Source organism: Myotis brandtii, unplaced genomic scaffold, assembly GCF_000412655.1.
Source record: "Myotis brandtii unplaced genomic scaffold, ASM41265v1 scaffold354, whole genome shotgun sequence".
Lineage (NCBI taxonomy): Eukaryota > Metazoa > Chordata > Mammalia > Chiroptera > Vespertilionidae > Myotis > Myotis brandtii.
This window is the reverse complement of record NW_005363609.1, coordinates 638,255-663,410: the sequence shown is the minus strand read 5'-3', so window position 1 is coordinate 663,410 and position 25,156 is coordinate 638,255. Positions and strand designations below refer to the sequence as shown.

Genomic DNA, 25,156 nt, shown 5'->3' with positions numbered 1-25,156 from the left:
CACACCCCTCTCCCGGCTCACAGGTGTCCCTGCGGAATTCCTTATGAATTGATGAATTCGAGTCAATCATTTAATCCACAGAGGATGTTTTGCTGATTAAATTCACTAACATTTATTGGACTATGCCAAAAATGTCATAATCATTAATGAAGTTAAAAAGCTTGATTTGTGCTTAATTTTGGATAGTGTGGGTGCCAGCTGGTGCCATGCAAAAGGAGTCTCAGAGGTGACCCTGCCCTGGTCCAGAGCAGGAGGCAGAACCTCATGTGAGTGGGGATGGGCGAGTCGTTTACTGAGCAGTTTCTATACACCAGGCTCTAAGGATTCAGGGCGAAGACTAGAGCTGCATCCCTTCATCCACATACCCCTCTCTGTGTGTGTGACGTGTGTGCACACATATGTATACACAGTATGCATGTGTGTACATGTGTGTGTGCCTGTATACATGTCCATGCACACACAGCTGTGCCTAGTCCAGGTACGGGTGAGATGCGGAGCTGGCCACATTTGCACCTGTGTGTGTTTGGGGTTTGGGGCTCCACGGAGCAGTCTGGATGGGTAGGACAGGAAGGCTCCCAGGGCAGTGGTGCTGAGGTGGGGGCTCTTCGAGGACTTGGCCATGGGGAGATGGAAGGCGTGTTCTGGGCGGGGGTGGGGGGGCAGCTGGAGTTACAGGCTGTAGAGGGCCAGTGGCTGAGGCAGCTGTGGGACTTCTGTCTGGTCTCTCGGCTAGCATGGGGCTGGGAATGTGGGGCTGGGAATGTGGGGCGTGGGGTTTCAAAGGCTTCCTTGGCCACCGTGGGGTTCTGAGCCAGTTGAGAAATGAGACCAGAGACTTGGGCCCCAGGACAATCCCATCATTACTAATGGATTGGTAAACGGCCCTGGAAGATGAAGCGTGCCTGGGCTTCCTGTGGTGCAGTGGTTCCCAACCGTCTGGCCCTTTAAATACAGTTCCTCATGTTGTGACCCAACCATAAAATTATTTTCGTTGCTACTTCATAACTGTAATGTTGCTACTGTTATGAATCGTAATGTAAATATCTGATATGCAGGATGGTCATAGGCAACCCCTGTGAAAGGGTTGTTCGACCGCCAAAGGGGTCGCGACCCACAGGTTGAGAACCTCTGCTGTAGTGGAAACCAGGGTCCCCAGACGGTCGCGGGCCTCGAGGAGCCCACACTGTCCCCTGAGCTGCGGGCACTGGGAAGGGGTAGGCCGCTCCTCCCACGCCCGCTGGGCGTGTCACCCCTCCCGTGTGCCGGAGGACCTGTGATGGGCAGGAGTGTCAGGGTCGTGGGCATCCCACTACGTGGAAGGCAGAGCACTCACCTCGCAATCATGGGCGCCCCTTGTGCGAGGAGGTTCAGGGCGTCTGCAGGATGGGGGGCTGTTAGACTGTAAGCGGACGATTGGCCGTATAAAAGGCCACCTGCAGCACGTTCCTCTGGGCGGCCGTGGAGGGGACTGCTTTTGGTAACCAGCATGGAAAGATGAGGTCTTGGGTGGAGGCAGTGGCCGTGACGATGAATTGAGAGAATCTGGTGGTAGAATCTACCATCCGTCATGTCTCCTACTGAGTGTGTGAGGGGGGAGGCTAGTCAGTGGAGGGGGAATCTGGAGAAGCAGGTCTGGTGGCCAAGGGGAGGCTCGGGCTGGGCCCTGTGGACGTTGAGAATTGTCTCCCTCCCTTCTGCCCGGGAGCTGCGAGTGGTGCTCGGAGACGCGGTTCTAGAATGCAGGAAGCCCAGGTTGTGATGTGGACGTGCAGCCGTGGGCATCGAGGTGGAGAGGCTGCAGGGGAGGGCATGGAGACCGAACAGGGTGAGAGAGGGAAGCCCAGAGTCCCCCACGGGGGAGGAGGAGGAGCTGCAGGCGGGGGAGGAAACAGGAATGTGGGGGCCACGGAAGGAGGGAGGGAGGCAGGACAGCAGTGCACCCGCAGCGACGCCCACTGCTGCCCAGCGGTCAGGTAAGATGCCCCCTCCCAGCCATCACCAGTGACCTTGGTGATGCGGGCTGTGTCCAGGCTGAGGAGGTCAGGAGGGAGGGAGGGACATCAAGGACAGTCCAGCTGCTTCCGTGAAGGCAGATGGTGAAAATGGAGTTTAGCCGGCATTGGCTGAGCCCCTCCTGGGCCTCTTTTATCTGTTCCCCAAATAAACTTGAAGGATCATGGAGAGAGTGAGAGGTCAGAGAAAGGGACACATGGTCCCTGTCCTGGATGTGCTAGGATCTTGTGGGGATGCTGGCCGGGAGATAGGGTGTCTCCTGGTCCCTCAGTGGGGGTGGGGGGTGGGGGATACAGGCCGCCTGACGGAGCCCCTGCCCTGCTGTGGTCTCCTCTGCCTTGTTGTTTGCATCTGTGGACTGGCTCAGCGTCCGATGTAAAGGAGGGAAGAGGCCAGGGCACCGTGTGCGGCGGGCCTGCTTCCTGGTGTAGCCGGGCCTGTTCTTTCCCTCTTAGTGGGAGTGATGGGAAAAGCAAAGCAGGTGTGGGCACCACGCCAGGGTTTAATGAGGTCTGATTTGGGAGCTGAGTCTCAGATTTACCACTAATTAAAGGGTGCCATTTGTCATCTATCCAATGGAAAATTTAAAATTTGTGGAGATAGTAAATGTCTAACTCACTTTGCTTGTTGCTTACATTTAAATTGAAGGATGGAAATACATACATGAAAGTGTACTTAAGGGATTGGCTTTAAAAATGGTCTCAAATTCATGACCCAGGTCAAGCAGGGGCCCTTGCCAGCCCCCAGCAACCCCTGCACTCTCCCCCCTGGGCACTGGCGATCTCCGTGCTTGGTTTTGAAGCTTATACAGTGTATATAGATACAATTGAAGGGGTTAACTAAGGATCTCTGTTATGGATTACCTAAATCAAATTCAAAATGGTGGGAGGAAGTGACCTGAAACAGCAGTGAGCACTAGTGTGGAAATGCCAGGGGGTCCGTGAAGTTGGCTGGCGTCAGCAAAACAGAGAACATTTGCAGTGGATGCTGCTGACCTTGTGGCCACTTGGCTCCCCTGGCGACTGTGTAGGGATGTGGGTCACCAGAATCAAGGAAACATCACTTCTCAGTGGTAAGGGTTTCCTCTTCTAAGTAACCTCAGTGCTTGTGTTCTGTTTGAATCATTCTCACATGTTTCTATAAAATATGTAACATCCTCATTTGTTGAATGATCCAATGTAGACAAAACTCAGAGGCTATAAAAATGGCCCAGTCAGCATAATCTGGGGTAATATTATGTTTTAAGTCTATTAACGTTTAAATGTTCTGAATGTGAGTAGTTAATGATTCCAGTTACAATGGAACAATGCCCCCACCCCACCCGCCACCCCAGGCGACAGGAGTTCCCTCTCCTTGGCTTCTGTTTTGGGGGAGGGGCTCACCGACTCACACAGACCATCTCATCTCTCATGTCTTGTGATTCACCCCGACTTTTGCAAGATCATTTGAGGGATGGGCCGGGGCACTGTCTTAGACGGCCGTGGTCTCTTCAGGTTGTAGAGCCGGCAGGCAGCTCGTGGGGATCCCAGAGATTTTCGTCCTCGCTGTGGAGAGGGTGCCAAACCTTACACAACAGTTGCTTCATCCTCTCTTTTTCCTCTTACTAGTCCTCTTCTTTTCTTTTCTTTTCTTTTTTAAAGTATTTTTTTATTGATTTTTAGAGGAAGGGAGAGGGAGAGAAACATTGACATGTGAGAGACACATTTATTTGCTGCCTCCTGCATGGCCCCTACTGGTGCCCACAGCCCAGCCCACGCACATGCCCTGACAGGGAATTGAACTGGCCACCTTCTGGTGCACGGGACGATGCCCACCAACCACCAACCGAGCCACATTGGCCAGGGCCTTTTACTCGTCTTCTTCCTTCTGAAGTCAGATACTCGCATTGCCCTCTGTTGAGTTTTCCCTACTTTTGTGGGTTATCCTGTAGTTTTGAAAGAGTCTATTTCAGAACAACATACTTGTAAATAATTTCATTTCTTCCATTGGGGTATGGACATAACAATATGGGAAAATAGAACAAATGTGAGTAAAGTTAAAAAATGCCACAAGTTATGAGCGTGAATTTACCAAAAGTATTACCAAAAATGCTACCAGTGTTTTGTAATAAATGTGGTAGAACAATAATTAAATGAACAGGATTTTAACCCTTACGCTCCGGCTCATGCTCTGTACCACCCTGTCCCTGTTTGATTGGGTGGGAGGGGGACTCGCAGGTAAAAACGTTCTCGTGGCTGGTGAACTTGCTCTTGCGGGCCTCCACGGAGGAAGGATGGGACATTCATTTGACTTATCTTAGAAAGCTCCTCAGATCTCCCTGCGAAGAAAACATTTACAGGAAATGTCTGCAGAGATCTCCGGATGCCCAGCCCTGTTAATTCTGACCTGTGTGCTTTTTAATGAGCTTTCAGATCAAAGTCACTCTGGCCTTCCAACTGCAGAGTGACTCTGAGGCTGCAGTAAAATAACATGCATTCGAGTTGATAATCAGAAACCCCCTTTTGCTCTCCTCCCTCCTCCAAAAAGAAGTAAATGGGCAATCCCCCAAACAGTCATGATTTTAACTTAATTTACTCCTGGTCTCTGGGATTTCAGCTCACTGGCACGACACATGTGTTGCAGCTGTTGGAATCTGATCTTAAATTTTATTTTTGAGTTCACATAATGATTTATAAAATCCTCTAATATACGTCTTCAAAGACCCCAGATCAATACGCCGATGGTTTTGAAATGACAGAGTGCCCCACTGTTCCTCTGTAATTTAAACATGATTAGCTGATGAAGGTTATGATCAATACACTACGGGAAGATAAATTAATTGATATCATCCTTTCAGGATGATAAGAGGCCTATTGGAGGTGGGCTGTACCTAATGAGGCTGGCTCTCATCTCTGGGAGCCATTTTTTACATATTGCGTTTTCACTTAATCATATTTATACTATCATTCATTTACATGGAGGCCATAAGCTCCGGACAAACTGGTTCCTTATTACAATTGTGTTCATTTGGAGGAGAAATGGCCTGCGGATGCCATGCGCTCCCTTCTGTGTTGTAACCTTTTGCTGGGGGCAGTGATGCGCTCCTGTGCATGGGTGTCCGCAAAAAAGAGCAACTCTCTGGGCAAACACAAGGATTGAATATCAGTGAACTTAATTACAGCTCGTCCCCAAAGACACACATCTATTCAAATAAAAGCTGCAGTTACTCTCCTGCAGTGACACCTATGGGTGTAGGAAGAGCTTTCTAATCGTTGACTTCCTTTCCAATTAAATCCAATATGCTTTATCAGCGAGCCTATTTGCCGGGACAAGTTATGGCTGGTTGAATTTAGATTTGTATTGATTAAGATAAACTTCCGATGTGTGTAGCAATATATTTAAATAAAAAAAGTCTTTGATATCATTACATGTCCTTGAATAGAATTCTGTGAGGCAGCTTGCAAAGTTGAGTGATTCTTTGGGCTATGCAAAAAAACAAACAGATTTTTTATTTTTCAATATTTGGTTACATTAACCTGTCTTACTTAGGATTATTTTTGCCACAAGTAACTAAGGGTGGGGCGGAATCTAATTATCAGAATAACTTAAACAAGATAGGAGTGTGTTTTTCTGTTTTACACTCAAGGTTTCTGAGGTGGTCTGTGAGGGCTCCTCCTGTCTCACACGCCACAGGTGTGGCTTTTGTTCCCAAGGGGCCCCCCGGGACCACAGCCAACATGTGCTTTTTAAGCAGCAGGAAGGAAAGACACAGGGAAGGCATGGACCAGGGGCAGCTCTCCCAAGAAAGATTCCTGGGCACGGCCGCATGCCCCTTCTGTTGTCGGAACTTGTGCGCAGGACCACGTTCAGCTGGGGTGCAGGGGAAGGAGAAGGCTCCGGGAAATGTCGCGTCCATGTCATGCACCAACTAACAATCAGGAATCCCGTTGCTGCAGGGATAGTGGGTTACAGGGACGGGCTCCGGTCCCCGCCACATTCTCTGCCTTTGGAAACCAGCCTCACGTGGACTTCTCTCGTCTCCCTGCCCACTAGTTGCCCAGAAGATTGTCGCCACGAGGAAGAAGCAGCAGCTGTCCATAGGGCCCTGCAAGTCGCTCCCCAACTCCCCGAGCCACTCCTCCGTCTGCTCCGCGCAGGTGTCTGCCGTGCACATCAGCCAGGTACGTGGGGCGCACCAGAGGTTGGGCCCAAAGGCACGCCTGAGCCCAGGAGACCGCGCCTGTCCAGAGGGTCGTCCTCCAGCCGTAGGTGGATTTTCTTTTTCTTTTCAACTTTCTGAATAACAGCAAGTTGGTAATTGGCTTAACATTTCCCTCGGACACTGCTGGGGCCAAGTGGTTTTTATGGGACGTATTCTTGAACATTTCCCGTCACAGCCAGTGTGCTGAGGCGAGCTGGCCCAGAGAGAGAGGGGAGCTGTGCTCACTGTCTTTGCTGTTGATTTAAATTACCCTGTGTTGGCCCTGGTCGGGTAGCTCAGTTGGTTAGAGCATTGCCTCAGTACACCAAGGTTGCAGGTTCAATCCCTGGTCAGGACACATACAAGAATTAACCAATGAATAAATAAGTGGAACAATCTCAATCTCTCTCTCTCTCTCTCTCTCTCTCTCTCTCTCTCTCTTCCCCCCTTCTCTCTCTCAAATCAATCCATTAAAACATTTTCTTAAGGACCCCGTGTTGGCCCTCCTTCCGTCTGCCTGCAGGTGGGACAGTTGTGGACGGATGTCAGCAGTGCATCTCCCTGTGCTCCTAGATTGGGTAGCAGCCCTCGTTACAATTCCCACATCCCTGAGGCCCTGTAGAAACTATCTTTCCATGGCAGCATTTGCTCAATTATTTACTCAGAAGTAAATGAAATAATTGTCACTATGAAGAACCTAACCAAAACCCCTTAAGGAAACCTGGCTTGTTTTTCTTGCACTCGCGGTTTTGATTGACATTTTGTGGACAGGTGTTAGCCACATGGGCACCTGGTAAAAGGATGCAGCGAGAAGGCTTCCAGTTTCGTGGGGAGTCGTCAGTGGTCAGAGATATTCGAAGCCCGTAGAGGTTCTATCGCGAATGTTCACGCCTCCCATAGGCAGTTTTCGTTTTCTATGAATCTTGAAATATCTCCCAAAAGGTGTCACATTTTCCAGATGGCATTTTCAAACTGTGAGTGGTGGGCAAACGGTGCTTCCTGCGTGGAGCCTCGAGCAGTGAAGTAACCACAGGCCCCACGGAGTCCAACCAGCACCTTCCTTTTCAGCGGGAAGAGAAAGTGACTACATTTCACTTTCGAATTTTTAAAACTTAAATGATAGAGGCTTGTTTTTCTTAAGTCACTTCTTGAAGGACTCCGTGAAAGGCGGGTGTGTTCCGGAAGGAAACCGCCTGTGCCTGATGCCGACACCGGCTGCACAGCGAGGAGCTCCCAGCCTGGCGAGGGCGTCTCTCCGGGGTGACTCGCTGACTTGTTCGTTATGACCCCGCACAGGAGGTGGCATTCGGTTCCTGGAGTGTGTCCTTAACCAAACCTTGGTTTTGAATCATTGCAGACAAGTAACGGAGGCGGGAGTTTGAGCGACTATTCCTCCTCCGTCCCATCGACCCCCAGCACCAGCCAGAAGGAGCTGCGGATCGACGTACCTCCCACTGCCAACACCCCGACGCCCGTCCGGAAGCAGTCCAAGCGCCGGTCCAACCTTTTCACCGTGAGTGTGATTTCAGAGATTTCCCACTAGTAGTCATCTGCCCACCAGATGGTTCAGTGAAATTTGTGGAACCCAAACTAAAGTAATGAGACTAACATTGATTTCCATGGAAGTCTGAGAAAATTATGGGATGCAAAGATTTAGATAGTGAGCAAAATGGGAATTTCTTGGTGTGCAGGTAGTTCTGATCCATGTGTCAAAAATGAAGGGTGAGGACCCTGGCTCGTGTGGCTCGTTGGTTGGAGCATCGTCTCAGACACGGTTACAGGTTCAATCCCCAGTCAGGGCGTGAGGTCTGCCTCTCTCTCTCTCTCTCTCTCTTTCGTTCTCTTTCTCTTTCTCTTATCTTTTCTCTCCCTCTTTCCCATCCTTCCTCTCTCTCCTCCCTTTCCGTCTCTCTAAAATCGATAAGAATATTTAAAAAAAGAGTGAGGGGTTTGTACAAAGATTATCTATGATCCTGTGACTCTCTTGGTCTCTAGCTAGAGACTGGTCACATTGGGATAAGAGAGATGACAAAACTGCCCAAATCCCCAGACGTGTGTGCCTGGCCTTTCCGGTGAGATAGAAAAGCCACACCAGCCCACCGACCCCTCCTCGGCCTGGGGTGCCCGAGGACTCACCTCTCCCGGGTTGGAGGCTGGTGGCCATGAGGCTGTCCACCTGGGCCTTTCTTCAGGTCCTTGTGGAGCCTTTAAAAACGGTAGCTCAGCTCTGGCGCTGAGGCCTCGGAAGGCGGACTCTGTGCTTGTGTAGCTTTCAGAAGCTCCCAGGTGGTTGGGGCGCAGAGAACCCCTCACTGCAGAAGTGCTGCCTGCCTGTCCCTCCACACGCCCAGCGACGGCACCCATCCATCAGGGCTCCGAGGGACGGTCCCTGGCTGGAGGAGGACCTGTCCCTCCGGGACTGGGTCTGTGCATGCGTTACATGTGCTCACCCACCATGCTTCCCAGCCGGTGGCTTTGCTCCCGGGGACATTTGGAAATTCCTGGGGAAATTTTGAGTTGCCACCACGTAGGGGCTGGGACAGGGTTCCGCGCTGCAGGCAGCTGCTCATGGGCGTGGTGGCAACCAGGATTCGGCGAACGCCCTCCGCCGCGCAGGCCCGCCCACAGCCAAGGGGCCGGCTCTGGTGCCCATGGTGCCCTGTTTAACAGTTGGACCTCCTTTCCTTGGTCACTGGTGATTGGATGCAGAGAAGCTCAATGTGCAGTCTTCCCAGTCTCTAACTCAAGGAGGACTCCGCTGGGGTGGCCGGGGGCCTGTCGTCTGACTGCGGGCCTGTGTGGAGGGGGCATTGGTGTGTGAACCCCCCCCCCCCATGTGGGCAGTGCTTTTCCCACTGGACAGTGGTTACCGCCCAAGTCCGTTGCTGGCAGCTCACGCCTTTTCTTTGCTGTGCCCTGTGCCACGTGAGTTCTGACAGATGCTGCTGCGGGAGGGACAGAGAGGACCCGACAGAGCGGGCTCGGATGCCAGCCTCCACTGCCAGCAGTTGTTTGACGTTGGGCAGGTTACTTAACCTCTCTGAGCTGGAAACAGCAGTAGTTGTGTGTGGTGGGTCTGCTGGGAAGATGCAGTCTTTGGGCATTGCTTTCACTTTTTTCTCACGCCACTGATCATGAAGTGACTTCTGAGAGTGGAAAGCAGAGGTGGTTGTGGGACAGGTGAGGAGAGGGGTGGCTAGGTGACTGACACGTGTCACTGTGAGTGCGTGAGGAAGCTGTTTCACCGTGAACCTCAGACACACCGAGAGTGACGGGCGGCCGGGCTGCCCTCCCGGCTCTGTCCTGCACCCACAGCACTTGTGGACACCGGGTCAGGGACTCGGGGCTGAGAAGGAGCTGCCTTACAGAACAGGCTGTGCCTCGCTCTTGGCTCGGTGGACTTGAGGAACCTCACTTGCTGAAGATGCAGAGAGGGTGGGCTTTGGGCGTGGACCAGAGCGCCTTCTGCACTTCCCCCCTCCTGTGAGGGCGGGGCTGGAGGAGAGACCGTCCTCCCAGCTCAGGAGAGTGTGGCTTTGGTTTCTGTTCTCAAAAAGATGAGGAGCCTGGCAGTATCTTTGAAAACCGGACTGTGTAAGGAGGGCTCCAGCAGCCCCGTCCCCACAGTTAAGGGTGGCCCTGGAATGTGCCCAAACGTAGTATCCCGGACCCTGCCCACAGAGAAGGACAAAAGAGAAAACCTGGAGGCAGGAAGGTAATAGTAACTCAGTGAATGAAAAGTTAATAATAGTACCTCAATAAATGAATGTTTCCTTACCCTGTGCTGTCGGCAGAGCCTGCTGGAGCCTGGGGTCTGCAGAGTCTGCCCACATTCGAGAGAAATGAGAGTCCATGGACACGCTGCACACATGTGGGCCCTGCACACAGGCACCCTGGACGGACCAGGTGCCCCAGGTGCCAGAGCCAATAAAAACTCCTGCTTACCTTGCCTGGAAGTCTCCCTTCATTAGGTCCCAGGGAAAGTCTCATAATGCAAAGGTCTGGCCCTGGAGCTGTGCTTTGTCATCGCTGTTGTCTTCCTCGCTAAATGCTGGAAAGCAGTTTGCTTGTAACCATCAGACACAGAACCCAGCCGCACGGGGTGGTTCGCAGGCACAGGAGCTGAGGGTCAGAAAGGAGCTGCAATGGCTTTGCCTCATGGCATTTAAGGAAACAGCTGGAATCCTGGGTTTGACGTTGGACAGAGCGATGGCGATGATGGTGATGGTGACAGTGATGTGTTCGTATTTTTAAGTTGAAGATCTTAGAAATATTAACTCCACTAGATGTCAGTGTCACCCAAGGAATGAAAAGGAGGCATAATATTTTGAAATTGCAGCAGTGAAGCAACTAAACTCATTGTTACCAGTTTACACCTGTTCATAAACATGTGGAATCTCAGAGACTCTTCTTCCTTGGTAATTGTTGGTAATTATTGGCCTAAATTGCCCCCCCCCCAAAAAAAAAAATGTGTTTATATGACAGTGTGTAGTAGAACAGAGGTGCCATATGCTGAACACTCTTAGCAAAACACCGTGCAGGCTGGGATTGCAGTTCCCAGGCGAAGGGGCACTGTCCACCTTTATTAGAGCGTTGGAAAGAGGCCGAGGGAATGAAGTGTTGCAAACATCATTCCACAGACACCGAGCTTATAAATTTGACAGCGCGGACCTGTAATGCATCACGCTGGGCTAGATGTTTCTGTTTGCATATATGCACAATTTTACACGAAAATAAATCACATGGACTTTTTACAAAATAGCAGAAACTAAACATCTCTGCTGTGGCAGGAGATTATGTGTTTTACTTGTGGTAGGAATTGTACTTTACTAATCAAAAGCTAAATTATATATTATTTTGCTTAACTTTTTAAAAAAATTATTGTTTTGAGAAAAGAACAGTTAAAAGGCTATAGCCATTCAATTCCTGGTTCTGTATTAGGGGTTCTTCATACTTAGGGTAGCTTAGTAGCCCTGATTTGTGTGTGGGTAAGATGCTTTATTTGCAAGTATGTTCAGGCATATAGGAACGGAAAGCACACAGACACACGCACTGTGCTGTGCACTCCTCCAGTGCAAGCTGCTGCTTCGGGAAGTGAACAAGTCTCGGGGGATAGTCACAGTTCCCCCCGACCTCCCACCCCATGTGTCCCCTGCCTCCCTGTCCGGGAAGCAGCCCGCCTGAACTGGGTGTTTACTGTCTGTCTGTGTGCATGCTGTCATCTTACTTTACTGTGTCTGTAATTGTACATGGCATTGCTTTGCCTCTCTTTGGGCTTTGGAAAACGGTGTGACTTACATGGTATTTCTAAAAGCTTCCTGTATCATGCCAACACCATTACACAGAGCCCCGCATGCCCCGTGACCAAAGATTGTGAGTACACGCTGCCCGGCTCATAGAAACTCACCGTAAAAATAAGGCAGCAAAGCTGATCGTGTAAGACGGATGGTGTGGATGGCCACCGCGGAGTCCCAGAGCCTCTGGTTCACTGGTTGGGCTCGAGGAGGAGGAGGTTTCTGTTGGGCATGAGGGCTCTGCCTCGAAGCTCCTGTCCCTGTGGCAGGCGGTTGATGGGGTTTTCGTGTCCTGGCTTCTTCCATCCCACGGGAGAAAGTTGATCATTTCTGTAGAGAGGGAGGTGATAACGAGCTCATCGCTACCTCTCTTCCGCTGTGTTCCTTGTCCGCCAGGCTAAGCAGTCACTCTGGGCGTGTTGCCGGCCTTCCGTGGTGGGTGCGTAAACTCTTGTTAGGTTTCTAGTTGTGCGTGTCAAGCAGACGCACCGCAGTCACTCCCAGCACAGGCGGCGGGGACCAGCGCTGCCGCGTAGCTGACGATTTCACGGAGCCATTTCAGCGGGAGCGCAGCTGTGCTCCTGGGGCTGTCGTCTCCGAGGTGGCGGCAAAGCTGGGGAGCGTCCTGGGGATGTGTGTGTGGCAGTGTTTCTGTCCGGCGGGTCTGTGTTAGTTTAGTGGTCGGACTGTGCTCAGCGTGCTGTAGCAAACGTAATCGTGGGCTGAGATTCAGCAGACCCTCTCCTCTGCCTGACCACTTGCCACCACTCTCTCCTGGAAATGTTAGTTTTAGGGCTCTCACCAAAATGTTAGTTGTTGGGGAATTTAATTTCCGCTTGTATGGGCTGTGCTTCCCTCTCATGCATCCTGGAGAGTGTGAGCAAACACGGACGGAGTTCATCTCCTCAGTCCCGCCTCCCCGGGAACCTGAGCGTCCTGCTCCCAGCGACGGGCAGATGTGCTGCCTCGAGGGAGACGTTCATGTTTTCATGTTTGTTTTGTTAATCATTCTGGTTAATAGTGAGGAATGAAGATGGATTTCCAAATTTATAAACTTCCAAAAGTACCTTCAATGATCTCTGTTGATTTAAATTTTTAAAAAATTAGCCCTGTGAGCATTGAGTCTTATTTTATAACAGGAAACCTCGAGTTCCAGCTTTCCCGTGAATTGAGATTTGGGAAGAAGAGAATTTAGGATTATTGCATAGCTCTTACCACACATTATTAATTAGAGAAAAGTGAGTCCCTAACCCCTAGCTAAAATTCATGGCAAGGAATTGATAAATGGCTCCGTTTCCCTTCTTGCCCACAGGGATAAGCCTTCAGTTTTAGGTTCTCCTGCAACTTTCTATGTGTTGCTTGTTTCATTTCCTCTTCTGTCATTCGGGCTTCGACCGTCCCAGGTAAACCAGTGCGCAGCGCCTGGCACGTAGGTGTTCCCTGAGTGGTCGCCGGGAAGCACGCTTTCTCGTGAGCACCTGTGCCCGTGGGAGCCCCACCTCTGAGCTTACATCAGGGAACCTTCTCCCTACATCCCATGGCGGCGCCCCTAACGCAGAATCAGTGCCCACCCCACACCCTTTGAAAGTGGGTGTCATTCCCTTGCCACGGCAGCACCGGTCACCACCGAGCCTGCTCATTTCATACATCATCTCAGATTTGAAAAGCACACGAAAATGTTTCTCCATTTTCAATATTGCGTGAGTAATGTTCCCATTGAAAAGTAATGGAGTGAAGTTGTCACTTGTCAGCACAGTTATTAAGGAGGACGAGTCTCAGATCTTTCTCTCATAATGAAATAAATCTGTCAGGAAACCATTGCGCTCCGACTTCCCCGTGCGGCTGAGAGCTGGAGACGTAGCTGAGATGGTCCCCAACATCCCCAGGTCCCAGCCACTTCAGGTGTGGCTCCTGGATTGGGCACCGTCACCCTCCCGCTGGTCGCCAGCTCCCGGGCTGTTCACGCAGCGTCAGCAACACGGCGGGGAAGCTGTCCCAGGAGCTCAGCAAACCAAGCTGCTCATTTCCCCCCAAATACTGACGTCTCGTCAGAAAAGATATTTCACCTTTTTCTGAACTTCCCACTTTTGGGGGGGGGGGGGGGGGGGACGGGTAGTATACACGAGTTTGACTTTGAATTTGCTGTTTCCTCAGCATGCCGAGGCAATAAAAGCATTAACAACACCTCGATACGAATCGAGTGTGTACCATCACATTGCACAGCTGAGCCGTTAATAGAATTTTTTTAATGCTTCCGACGTTAATTAAATGTGTGCATTTATGTCGCAGGGTTCCCCAACAAGCAGCCAGGAGCCCTTGTCTCCCCGGCTGGATTAGCGGCAGCTTCGGAATGTGTTTTCCTGTTGGGCGTTACTTTTCTATATGGTCCATTGGTTTCTAGTAATTGAATTTTGAACTCTTTAAAAAAGAATTAAAAGATAATTTTGCAGGGGAAAAGTTTAGAAAATTCTCCGTGAGAGGACGCACCCGTGGAGACGAAAGAATCCACAGCCTGCTTCTGTGGTGCGCGTGCAGATGTCTGTACACATACCCCCTCCCTGGCCTCCAAATACATGTTTGCAGAAAGTGCGCAAACCAGGGCAGACCTGGCGCCATCTGTGAGCCGCAGCTCCGGCCAAATGCTAACTTTATTTTCGTTTTGCAGTCTCGGAAAGGGAGTGACCCGGACAAAGAGAAGAAAGGCCTGGAGAGTCGTGCGGACAGCATCGGGAGCGGCCGAGCCATCCCAATTAAACAGGTACGCCGCTGCCCTCCTTCCTTCCCTGCCGCGGAGACACACCTCCGTCTCTCCTGGCTGTGACGCTGGCGCGCGCGCCTAGGTTTGTTTGATGTGCTCTGTTGATGAATGTGGAAGTCACTCACTTGACATCAATTAGAAGAGGTTCCTGTGTGTATTAAAATGGGATCATTAGAATAAGAAGAGGGAAAATGTGACAACAGACCTAATGAAGTGCGGTCTGCCCGCCTGCATATGGAGCGCGTCCCGGGCTGAGCTGGCTTCAAAGGCCGCCTTTGTAGCTGGGCTTTGATTGGGCCGCTGGCCGCCGGTCGACGGGGGTAAATCAGATCTCCGCACAAGAGCCCCTTGTGAGCCCGGGAATAGCCCGACGTGGCCCTAATTTGCTCTCGCAGACGGACATCTGAACACCGTTTCAGGCTAGTTTGTAACAACGAGGCAATTAGTTGTGATAATCATAGCCGGTGTGTCAGCTGTGCGCTCTTGTTTGTAATTTGCTAATGAAGGAATTGTAACTTTGATTAGGTTCGGTTTCATTTAGACCTTATTATATAAAGGAACATTTACAGCTGTAATGGGGGGCCTTAATTAAACTTCCTCATTACACAGGAGGACTGAATGCGAGCATTTGTTTTGGCCCAGGTTGCTAGCCGGGATAGGTTTTCATTAGCCCAGAAACCAGACACCAAATTGCTTTATGTTGCAAGTACAACGGGCCTTCACATGACATCTTTTGCTGCTATATTTCCAAGGAAAATGAAGAGTTTAACTCAGCACTGCGGCTTCTGGAAATGCCATCTCTTAGTTGGTTAAAGAAGGCCAGTTGGTTTTTAGTGCATTCTGCCTGAACAAGGGAAAACCCGTGGGCAGGATGCCGGCTCTGCCTCTCATGGACTTTGCTGTGACCGCGATGACCCTCTGGGCGGCCGTTCTCCGCCATCCCCTTCTGCCCGCACCTTGGCGGTTCTCCACAGCTATAGGAACCTGTGTTGGCACTGGCCACCCTTAAAGGGCCCGAGCCTTTCAGGAATGTAGCCGTAGCTGCTATGGGCGAGGAGCAGGTTAGATGTGGGAGGACCAGAGCAGGGAGGCTGCAGACACATTCAGAGCCTGGGCGACAACGGTGTGGACTGGCACGGGGCCCCATTGCTGGTGGGTGTGTTCCCTCTCGCGGTTCCCTCCCTGGGGAGGTCCACGCACACTCATTCTTTCTCTGTGTGCTCATTTATAAACCCAGCTCTCTGCATGACGTAATGGTAATGTGTGATTTTATGCTGTTGATACTGTTTTAACGTGAATTATAAAAAGCTTTTGCTCTCTTACTCTCACTTAGTAATTGGTCCTGGGACATTAGAACTTAATACTAGACTGTTCCCTTCATTCACGTCTGTTGCCGACGAGGGCAGCTGCTCAGGCCAGGCAGGTCCTGGGTCCCTGGGTCACTCAGTGGGGACCTGCTCCTCCTCGGAGGCTCGGGGTCCAGTCTGTGTGAGGAAGGACGTCGACCCGCAAGTGTAAACTGAGCCAATCCTTGGAAGCCTTTTAATTGCGAATGTTCAAAACAACCTTGTGGACGTCTAAATCAGGGCTGCATTCCCGGTGAGTCGTGCACAGGGCTCCGTGTTCCTTGCGCACCCCCGCTCCCCGCCCCCCAGTGCTCTGTCCACGGGCAAGCCCGTCCTGGAAACCCACACCTGGTAGGACGTCCAGCCGCAGGGGCCGCATCTGTGACATGGGGCGCTGGGCCAGATCCAAGGCCCTTGAAACACTGGCACGTGGAGATTCCAGAGAGAATGTTTGAATTCCAGCAAGTCTGGATCTTTGCATCCTCATGCTCGACACCAGCCAGCGCCTCTCTGGGGGCCCCCCAGGTGGTGTGGGTGTGTGGATGGTTGTGTAGATTGATCTCACATGCTTGTGTGTCTGTGTTTATAAAGGCGCCGAGATCATTAGCGAAAGTCTGATTTCCTACCTCCCCTCCCCGCCCCTTTCCCCCACCAAGGGATGACGTCAACTAGCAAAAAGGAAGGGAGAGGTGAGAGGGAGGAGCCAGAGGGGCGTTGCCGACACCAGCATGTTCCAGACACCTGACAGACCTGTTTGTTGAATAAAGGACAATTAAATTAGTGTTTATTATTATCCTACTAGAGGCCCAGTGCACAAAATTCACTGGAGGGGGGGGCGTTCCTCAGCCCAGCCTGTGCCCTCTCTCAGTACAGAACCCCTTGGGGGATATCCGCCTGCCGGCTTAGGCCTGATTCCCCGCCTCTCGCAGTCCTGGACCCCTCGCTCCTTACCACCCGCCTGCAGCAGAGGCAGGAAAAGCTCCCGCCACTGCTGCTGCACTCGCCAGTTCTGAGCCCGGCTTCTGGCTGAGCAGCACTCCCCCTGTGGGAGCGCACTGACCACCAGGGGGCAGCTCCTGCGTTGAGCATCTGCCCCCTGGTGTTCAGTGCATGTCATAGCGACCGGTCGTTCTGCTGGTCCTTCCGCTGGTTGGTCGATTTGCATATTAGGGTGTTATTATATAGGATGAAGCACTTTGAATACAGCATCCCATTGAATTCCAAACATGGCCATGCTGGGGTGGCTGTGTTTTCCTTATTTTACATTAAGCTCAGGGAGGGTAAGATGGGGCCAGGATGGGGCCCGACTCTTCTACCCTCTTCACTGCCTCACAAGGAGCCTTCAGAAAGCAACCTCGTGTGACATGTGTGACCCTGACCTCGGACAGGATACCTGTGCTTGTGTAGGAGAAACTTCTCAGACTGCGCCTGCAGGGCCTAGTTTCTCCAGGGACAGCGCAGGGGCACTCGTGGCTCTCAGGGTTGCGGTGGGGGGGCGGGGGGGTGGCCTTTCACCCATTGGGAAGCTGCTGCCACAGGCGTGCCCTGTCCTTCCTGCAGGGCCTAGTTTCTCCAGGGACAGCGCAGGGGCGATCGTGGCTCTCGGGGGAGGGGGGGGGCCTTTCACCCATTGGGAAGCTACTACCACAGGCGTGCCCTGTCCTCCTCACCAGCAGCACACGCTTTGTCTCCACACTCAGCCCTCGCTCCAGCCCTGCCCTGCGCGCTGCCTCCCCCGCCACAGTTGGGAACCTCCGCGACCTTCATGGGGCTGGCCATGGTGCTGGTCATGGTGCTGTCCATGGTGCTGTCCATGGTGCTGGCTGGGACAGGCTGGTGTCTGTGATCTCAGCCGTCTTTGTGCTCCTCCCCACGGGGACCTTGTACCGATGGGTTGGGACACAGACAAGGCCGTCTTGCGCACGCTCCCACCTGACTCATCCTACAGACAGTCTGTGTTCCGGGGAATTACATCACTCACGCCTCGCAGCCTGTTCACTGTGAGGACGGAGGCTCTTCCCCAGGTGGGCGCCAGCAGGGTCACGGCAGGCAGCGATCTCCTCTCTCCCTTGTTCCCGGGGAAGGGCTGCTCATCAAGAATATGACTTATTTTCTGCAAAATAACTTCATTTCCTGAGGACCTGGGCCCACCTCCCCCTTTTTTGTCCTTCCTGAGGCCTTAGAGGAGATTTGGTTCAGAGAGTGTCTTCTTCCTTTCCTAATAAGATGAGTCTACTGGAATAAAAATTAAAAAGCAAAGCAAGAAAAAGAGAAAGCCAGAGGCCCGCTCGGCGGCGAGTGGCCTGTCACGTATGAATTTTTCATTGCTGTGGAGAGTTGTACATACATAATCACTTGATTGCAGTGGGAGTTGGGGAGCTCCTATGGTGTCATTTGCATAAATCTTGTTAAGTCAATGGCAGTTAATGAAGTACAAATGAGCCCGGAGAAGGTGACATGCAAATCATGGGTGGCAGATGGGAGGTCTGTTTGGGGGACGGCAGCTGTGTGCTCTCCTTTCTTCCCTTCCCTTTCGCATTTTTTAATCTCTATATTACAGGACAGATCCGCAGCCCGGGCCCTGGCCTCACCCCCTACCCGGCAGGCTCCCGGCCAGAGCCAGGCCCCGTGACGCCCACTCCCTCCGAAAAACAGACCCAGCGGCCTCGCCTCCCTTCGCCCCACACTTACTAACATACGCTCCAGTGTATTTGCATTTCTAAAATCTTGATCAGTGTGTCTTGTCATGCTTACACAATTGAAAAAATAATATATATTTCAGATTTGGCGGGGACAAATAACACACCACTGAATCTTTTGAGGCAGGATGTTGTCTCATGAGATTTGAGTGAAAATGAGTAAAAAATGCTCTTTATTTTTTTAAATATATTTTTATTGATTTCAGAGAGGAAGGAGAGGGAGAGATAGTTAGAAATATCAATGATGAGAGGGAATCATTGATCAGCTGCCTCCTGTATGTATGCCCACAACCCGGGCATGTGCCCTGACCTGGAATCAAACCGTGACCTCCTGGTTCATGTTTGCTTTATTTTATGTCTGTTATTTTGTTTCTGTTTGGGAGCCTGTTCTTCTTCCATAAGACAGGCCATGGTGGTGCTGCCCAGGGTGGGTGTGGAGCGGGGGCACGGGAAGGGCCTGGGGCTGCCCTGTGAAGGAGGCTACAGCGAAGACCCTCCGAGCGCGGCCCTCGCAGAAGCCCCGCAGGCCTGATCAGCACGGCTGGTGGGTCCCCTGCCCGGCAGTTTGTTTTTTAAAGACGTAAGTGCTAACGGGACTCACAGAGAACTTTTAGAGATTTATGGACACAACATTATCAGCTTACTGCTTTTGGAAATTTTAAAATTTATTTCATGCATTGGTTGATAATTCGAGAGAAGCGTGTCTGCATTGCCATGGACAAAATTCAGGTAAAGAGGTGTATGTGGCCAGACTTAAGCTGTGATGTCAACCGGGATGGTCACCTGGGTCACCCGCTCTGTCGGTTCTGGCTTTGCCGAGTCAAGCCAGGGCGCACTTCCTGGGACCTTGGGCCTCGAGGTTCTGTGGGGGCCTGGTGAGCATCTCGTTTTCATGATGCCCCATGATACAACACAGGTGCCCACCGGCTCCCCAAGGTTTGTCAGAGTCTTAATTTTGACCTTGCACGCGGATGTTGTGGCCACCTCCCGAGGACGGTCCATGAGAGCAAAGGTTTCTCACAGCCGCCTGCATCCCTGGGAAAGCCCTTCCCAGGCCGGGGAGGACGAGCAGCGGTGGGACTCCCCGAAGCACTCGCCCCCGTCCTGTGACCTGTTTTGAAGTTGTGCGCAGTTTTGCTTCTCAGTTGAGCAGAAAGAAGCAATTGCCAGTTCAGTGAAAGGAACCTCTGGAGTTAATCCCCTCGGCCGGCCTGCCGCAGGCTGCTGACCTGCGCTGTCTGGAACCTGGGCTCAACGCGAGGGCTGGATTGTGTGGCGTCGGCAGAATAAAAGCCACCTAATGACACTCACTCGAACGTCTCCGGAAAGTGTGACGCTGCTCACAGCCGGTTGGTCGACTGTTCAGTGTCATGTGCTTTCATGGAGGAAACAAACTCGAATACCCAGCCAGAACTTGGAGAGAGATGGGGAGGAAAGACGGGGTGGCTGCGTTCTTCGTCTGGGGAACACGGGAGAGTTAATGCTGCAGGTGCCGTGCCTTCTGCTCCGCATCTGTGTGGAGGGACCGTGACGAGGGCTCCTGTGTGCTGAGCCTGACCACAGAGGAACCAAGGTGAGCAGAAGGCACCCTGGGAATAGGCTGTCCACCCGTGTGGTAACCAGCTCTGCCCGGGCATCAGGGCCCATTTAGAGCCCCAGCAGCAGGTGATTGACTGACATGGCCCCCGGCGCCCTGAGAGCTCATTTACCTCACTTGGGTGAGCAACTCCCTGCGAGCATTGCGGCCAGCCTGGTGCAGGCAGACACTAAGCCAATTACGATGATTAACTTAATGGGCCAGGTGGGTGCCTCACATGCCTTGAATTCGATTCCTCAAACACCCTACTGTGGTTGGCAAAACAGTGGAGGCTATCCGGTGGGTGCCTCACATGCCTTGAATTCGATTCCTCAAAACAGTGGAGGCTATCTGGATGCTTCCATGGGAATGTACAGTCGTCCGTCTGTGAATGAGGAGGGCACAGCCTCCCCATCCTCTGACCCACTTGGCCATGTAGGTGTATGGCCCCATGGTCTCTACAAAACACTTACAGACATGACATGAATCAACATACATAATCCATCCTATAAATATAAACCTGAAAAATTATTTAAAATATTACCTCCCTTGGTCCCGAGATCTGCCGAAGAGAGATACAAAGTAACGTATGCTGAAGTGTTTGATAAGATATAAACTGCCAACAGTGTTATTTCCAAGAGTGGAAGTTCACTTCAAAATACAATGTGTCCTCTATGTATCCATAATCCAGAAGCAGCAATATCTGACTAAGTGATGCATTTCAGCAAAATGTTTATTTTCTTTAAAAGTTCAGTGATGATGATGATACCCAATTCCTTATGAGCTCAGAAATAATAAACTCACAAATAGAGGATCGTTTCTCAAAGCTAGCATTGGCCTGTATCGCCGGAATTTGTTTGTGTCTGTGGAGTCAGTAAGATGTTAGGTTTGGGCGTTATTTCCCATCAGACTCAGTCAGCTTGTAACAGCCATACCCCCACCCTGTGCAGACATGCCCGGTACTCTGCCAGGGCCTGGGGGCAGAGAAGATAAGATGAGCAGTGAAGACCCCAAGCCCCGGCCTCCAGTACTGGTGGGTAGCGTTGCATGGAGGTGTGTTGAAGGGCCCTAGGAGTCCCAGGAGCTCAGCAGTGGTGGGGTCCAAGCCAAGATCTGTGGCTGCCTGTTTGGAGAACTCCCTGGAGGGTGATCTCCTCACATCAGCTGACGTGTTCCCACACAGCGGTGTTCGGATGGGAGACCTGTGGCAGCTCAGGGCTCTGGGCTCCCCAGGAAAGGATGCCTGCAGGCAGTGCCCCGAGGGCTGGCCAGAGTGGCCTTTACTTTCGCAGCGACTGTCGCCTGTGTTGTTCCTAAATCTGAGGGTTTCTTCACTCATCTCTCTGTCCCTGCAGGGCTCATGATGATGAGTAGTTATAATGTGTCTGAGTGTTGGTGGTAAACCTATGTTTATGTAGAACTTACAGAGTGCCAGACACTGCCGGACTTCATGCTGTCATCCCCCTGAGCCAGGAAGTAGTAGGTACGATGGTCCCCGTTTCACAGATGAGAAAAGTCAGGCTCAGGGAGACGATGTCAGTTGCCCAGAATCACTGTGTGTGGGTCTGCTAGGGCTGCCACCGCAGACACCACAGACTGGGCGACACCACAGACTGGGCGGCGTGCACAGCAGAAGTGAACATTTCATGGTTCTGGAGGCTGGACGTCCAGGGTTGGTCCCGGTGGGGCCCCTGTTCCCAGCTTGTAGACTGGGCCTTCTTCCTGCATCCTCTGTGTGTGGATACTCCTGGTGTCTCTTCCTCTTCTTACAAGGCCACCAGTCACTGGATTAGGTTCCCGCCCAAATGACCTTATTTAACCTTGATCATCTCCCGGGTCCTCTCTCTAAATAAAGTCACATTGGGGTTAGGGCTTCAACATAGGGATTTGGCAGGGGGCACAAATCAGCCTGTAACACAGCTGGCGACTAGTGAGCTGGGACAGGAACTCGGGTCTGTGACCCCGAGAGCGGTCTGTGCCTCTCCAAGCAGATGTTCTTCTGCCTTAGGCCTCCAGGTTGTGCAGGGTAAGGCCCTGGATTCCTGTCAGCGTGTTGGAGAATCAAAAGAACCTGCGTCATGAGGCTTGATGTATTCAATAGGAAACACACAAGATTCAAAACGTTCTGATTTGAGGCTTTCGACTCAAATCCTTTTAAGTTGCACTGACCTGTTACTTGGAATAAGACTGTTGCTGGCACCCTTCCCGCTAGAACAGGGGTGGGGAACCTTTTCTCTGCCAAGGGCCATTTGGATATTTATATCATTCCAGGGCCATACAAAATTATCAACCCAAAAGTCACGTTGCTATGAATAAAGCTCCTTGGTTTATTGAATTTCAGGTCCCACCTTCAGTTTTCTTGGCAGGGCCAGACCAAATGATACAGCCAATGGGCCGGATGTCCCCCCCCTGCACTAGAAGCATCTAACGCCCTCTTATGCCGTGCTGTGTAACTGTTAAGATACCTTACTCCTGGTCAGTGGAGACCCTTAAGATTGATTTTTAAAGGAAAAATGAAGCACCAATAATCAGCCAAAGTTACTTCACTGGATCTTCTCTGTTGGGCAAATTATCTTCTAGCTTGTGTCACTGTAATCATATGGCCTCATTTAATTCTCTGCCAGTCTCAGAGAGGTGTCTGAGGCTTGGGGAGGTCAGTCATGTCGCCAGGGTTAGTGAGCTAATGAGGGTGTGGAGTTGGGATTCAACTCCAGGAGTTCTCTATGTTTCTAGACAGTCTTTGCTGTCCATTCATCCCTGATCTAATCTGTGCTTACAATGACCATCTTTTCTACACCAGATCAGAAATCAAGTAGCTGGTCTACTCCTCATGGGGTCCCAGCCCGACACCGTGTCTTATGTGGGGGCCGTCCTTGAAATCATGTGCTGTCTGGCACCTGGACGGCGTGGCCCTCCCTTGATGGCCTGGCTCACGAGATTTCAGCCCCTGACTAGAAACAGAGTCACTTGGGGCTCTTTGCATACACATGGCTCCCCAGTTTGGGAGGGTACTGGTCCCTTTAATCTGGGCTTATCACATCTGCCCATCTTCAGGGCCAATGGGCTCCTGTTCCAGGAAACTTACCTTGTCCCTGAGGCGACACGGTGTCTTCCTCTCCTCCCTGCCCTGAGACCTGGGCTCTTGCTGCCACCTTCCCTGACGTGTGGATGTGTGGGTCCTCCCCACACCTCTGTGCCCACGTGCTTCCTGAGAGAGCATACTGGGGGGTGGGGGCGGGTGCGGGGAGGTTCCCTCTCCCATGGTGTCTACAGGGCAGGGCAGGAAGGTGGGAAGTAGTGATGGCAATAGATTGGTTAGTGTGTAAAATATTTGTGTTGTTTTTTTCAAAACAAATTTTATGTTTGTTTAAAAAAAATAAATGTAGCCCTGGCTGGGTAGTTCAGTTGGTTAGAGCATCATCCCTATTCAATGTTGTGGGTTCAATCTCTGCTCAGAGCACATACAAAGAATCAACCAATGAATATATAAGTGGAACAACAATTCAATTTTTCTCTCCCTTCCTCTCTAAAATCAATAAAAAATACATTATGTTTAAAATGTATATGTATATATGTATATATACACACATATATAAAGATATATTTGAAGAGAGAATAATTTTTAGGTTTTAATAATTTTCTTTAAATTTACCTGTTTCATGTAATACATAGGAGACTATATTTTGGTGAAACACAAAAAGTACATCTTTTAATCTTCAAAGAATAAAACCTTTGTTAAGACCAAGAAAACTGGTTTCTTCTCAAACTTCTCTGCTGCTTTTCAGTGTTCATGCATATGAAATTTCATCTAAACAAATATTTTCATTATGTAATTTTGTTTGTAAGAATTGTTTATGTCAAACCCATAAATTTTAGTAACTCTGGACTGTTTTTACAATAACCAAATTTTTACCCCATTCAGTCTACATCAACCACAGCCTTCTTGATTCTAATTAGTGCTAAAAACAAGAATATGATTATCGTCAAAAGTTCTTCTGTAGCCCTGGGCTAGTGTGGCTCAGTTGGTTGGAGTGTTATCCCATACAAGGTTGCAGGTTCGATTGTTGGCCAGGGCACATGCCCAGGTTGTGGATTCAAGGGGGGGGGGGGGGGGGAACCAATTAATGTTTCTCACATCTTTGTTTCTCTCTTTCTCACTCCCTTCCTCTCTCTAAAATAAAGTTTTAAAAAATTCTTCTATAGAAAAATAACTTACATTGTTTTTAATATGCATAAAATTAATTTTGTAGAAAAGTATGAATATACCAGCTATATAAACATATGAGTAACATAGAAGAGGTTGGAAATAACAAGAAGCAAATAGACATGGATGGATTTTGGCTTTTCTTTGCTCATACCTAAAGTACTAGAAATTTAAAACAATGAGAAATCATTTTATACTTAGTTTTATAATTAACAACAGATGATAAAATCCTACTCTTAGCTGAAATTAGGAAAAAACAGCTTAGGAAATGAATGCATTGCTCTGTTACTAGCAGTACACTCAAGACATAAAACATTTTATTCACTTTGTCCCAATAATCTCTTTCCTAGAAATTTATCCCAAGGGAATAATTCTTCAAGAGAAAGGGGAAAAAACTTCAGTGTACAAAAATGTCCCTAGCAGTTACTTATCATATTAAAACCTGGGAACTACAAATGTCCAGCAAACAAGGAGTTAAGTTAGTGATTGTCAGCTAAATATTCCTTGGTAGACAGCCACTAAAATGGTCCATTCTAAGACTTGTGGAGGTGCACACATGTTTATAAATAATAAGTGAAAGCATAAAATGGGATTTTATAATTAGAACATGAAAATATTTTTGCATTTGGTTTAAAATGACGAATAGGAACACAAGTGAAGGGGGGAGGGATTATTGGAGAATTTAAAGAATCTAACATTTGTGAACTAAGTTTTAACTTGAAGAAAAGTTGTACAGATAGTGCGGAGTTGCCATATGCCCTTCTCCTGGCTTTCCCTAGTGGTAACCAGGTTCCGTCACCGGGCAGTTTTGATCACCAGGCGATGGCAGAGGGGCAGCTGAGCTCACCTGCAGACCTTAGTCCACGCCCATCTCGGGATCTGGGCCAGGACGCTACTGGCATTGGGTGGTTTATCTGCTTGCTCAGCTCCACTCCGAGACAGCTCCTCAGCCTTCCTGCCTCGTGACCTCAGCACTAATACGAGTCCTGACCAGTTCCACTGGAGAGTGAATTTGCACTGCCCCATATTGTCTCTGCATAGGGTTACGCGTTTTTGGCAGGAACACTCCAAACTGCTACGTCGTCC

The 25,156-nt window shown here is 50.5% G+C and overlaps 1 protein-coding gene across 10 annotated transcripts in view; it reads left to right on the top strand.

Moving 5' to 3' along the window:
- AGAP1 (ArfGAP with GTPase domain, ankyrin repeat and PH domain 1) overlaps positions 1–25,156 on the top strand; it is a 411,226-nt gene that overhangs the window by 189,257 nt on the left and 196,813 nt on the right. For 8 of the 10 annotated variants that reach the window (XM_005871712.2, XM_005871713.2, XM_014544150.1 and 5 more), the window contains 3 exons: positions 6,046–6,173; positions 7,551–7,706; positions 14,153–14,245. In XM_005871712.2, coding sequence (XP_005871774.1) covers positions 6,046–6,173; positions 7,551–7,706; positions 14,153–14,245 — 377 coding nt within the window. Of the gene's footprint in view, positions 1–6,045; positions 6,174–7,550; positions 7,707–14,152; positions 14,246–16,247; positions 16,377–18,151; positions 18,282–25,156 lie in introns of those variants that run through there. The other 2 variants (XM_014544154.1, XM_014544155.1) reach the window with 2 other exon arrangements.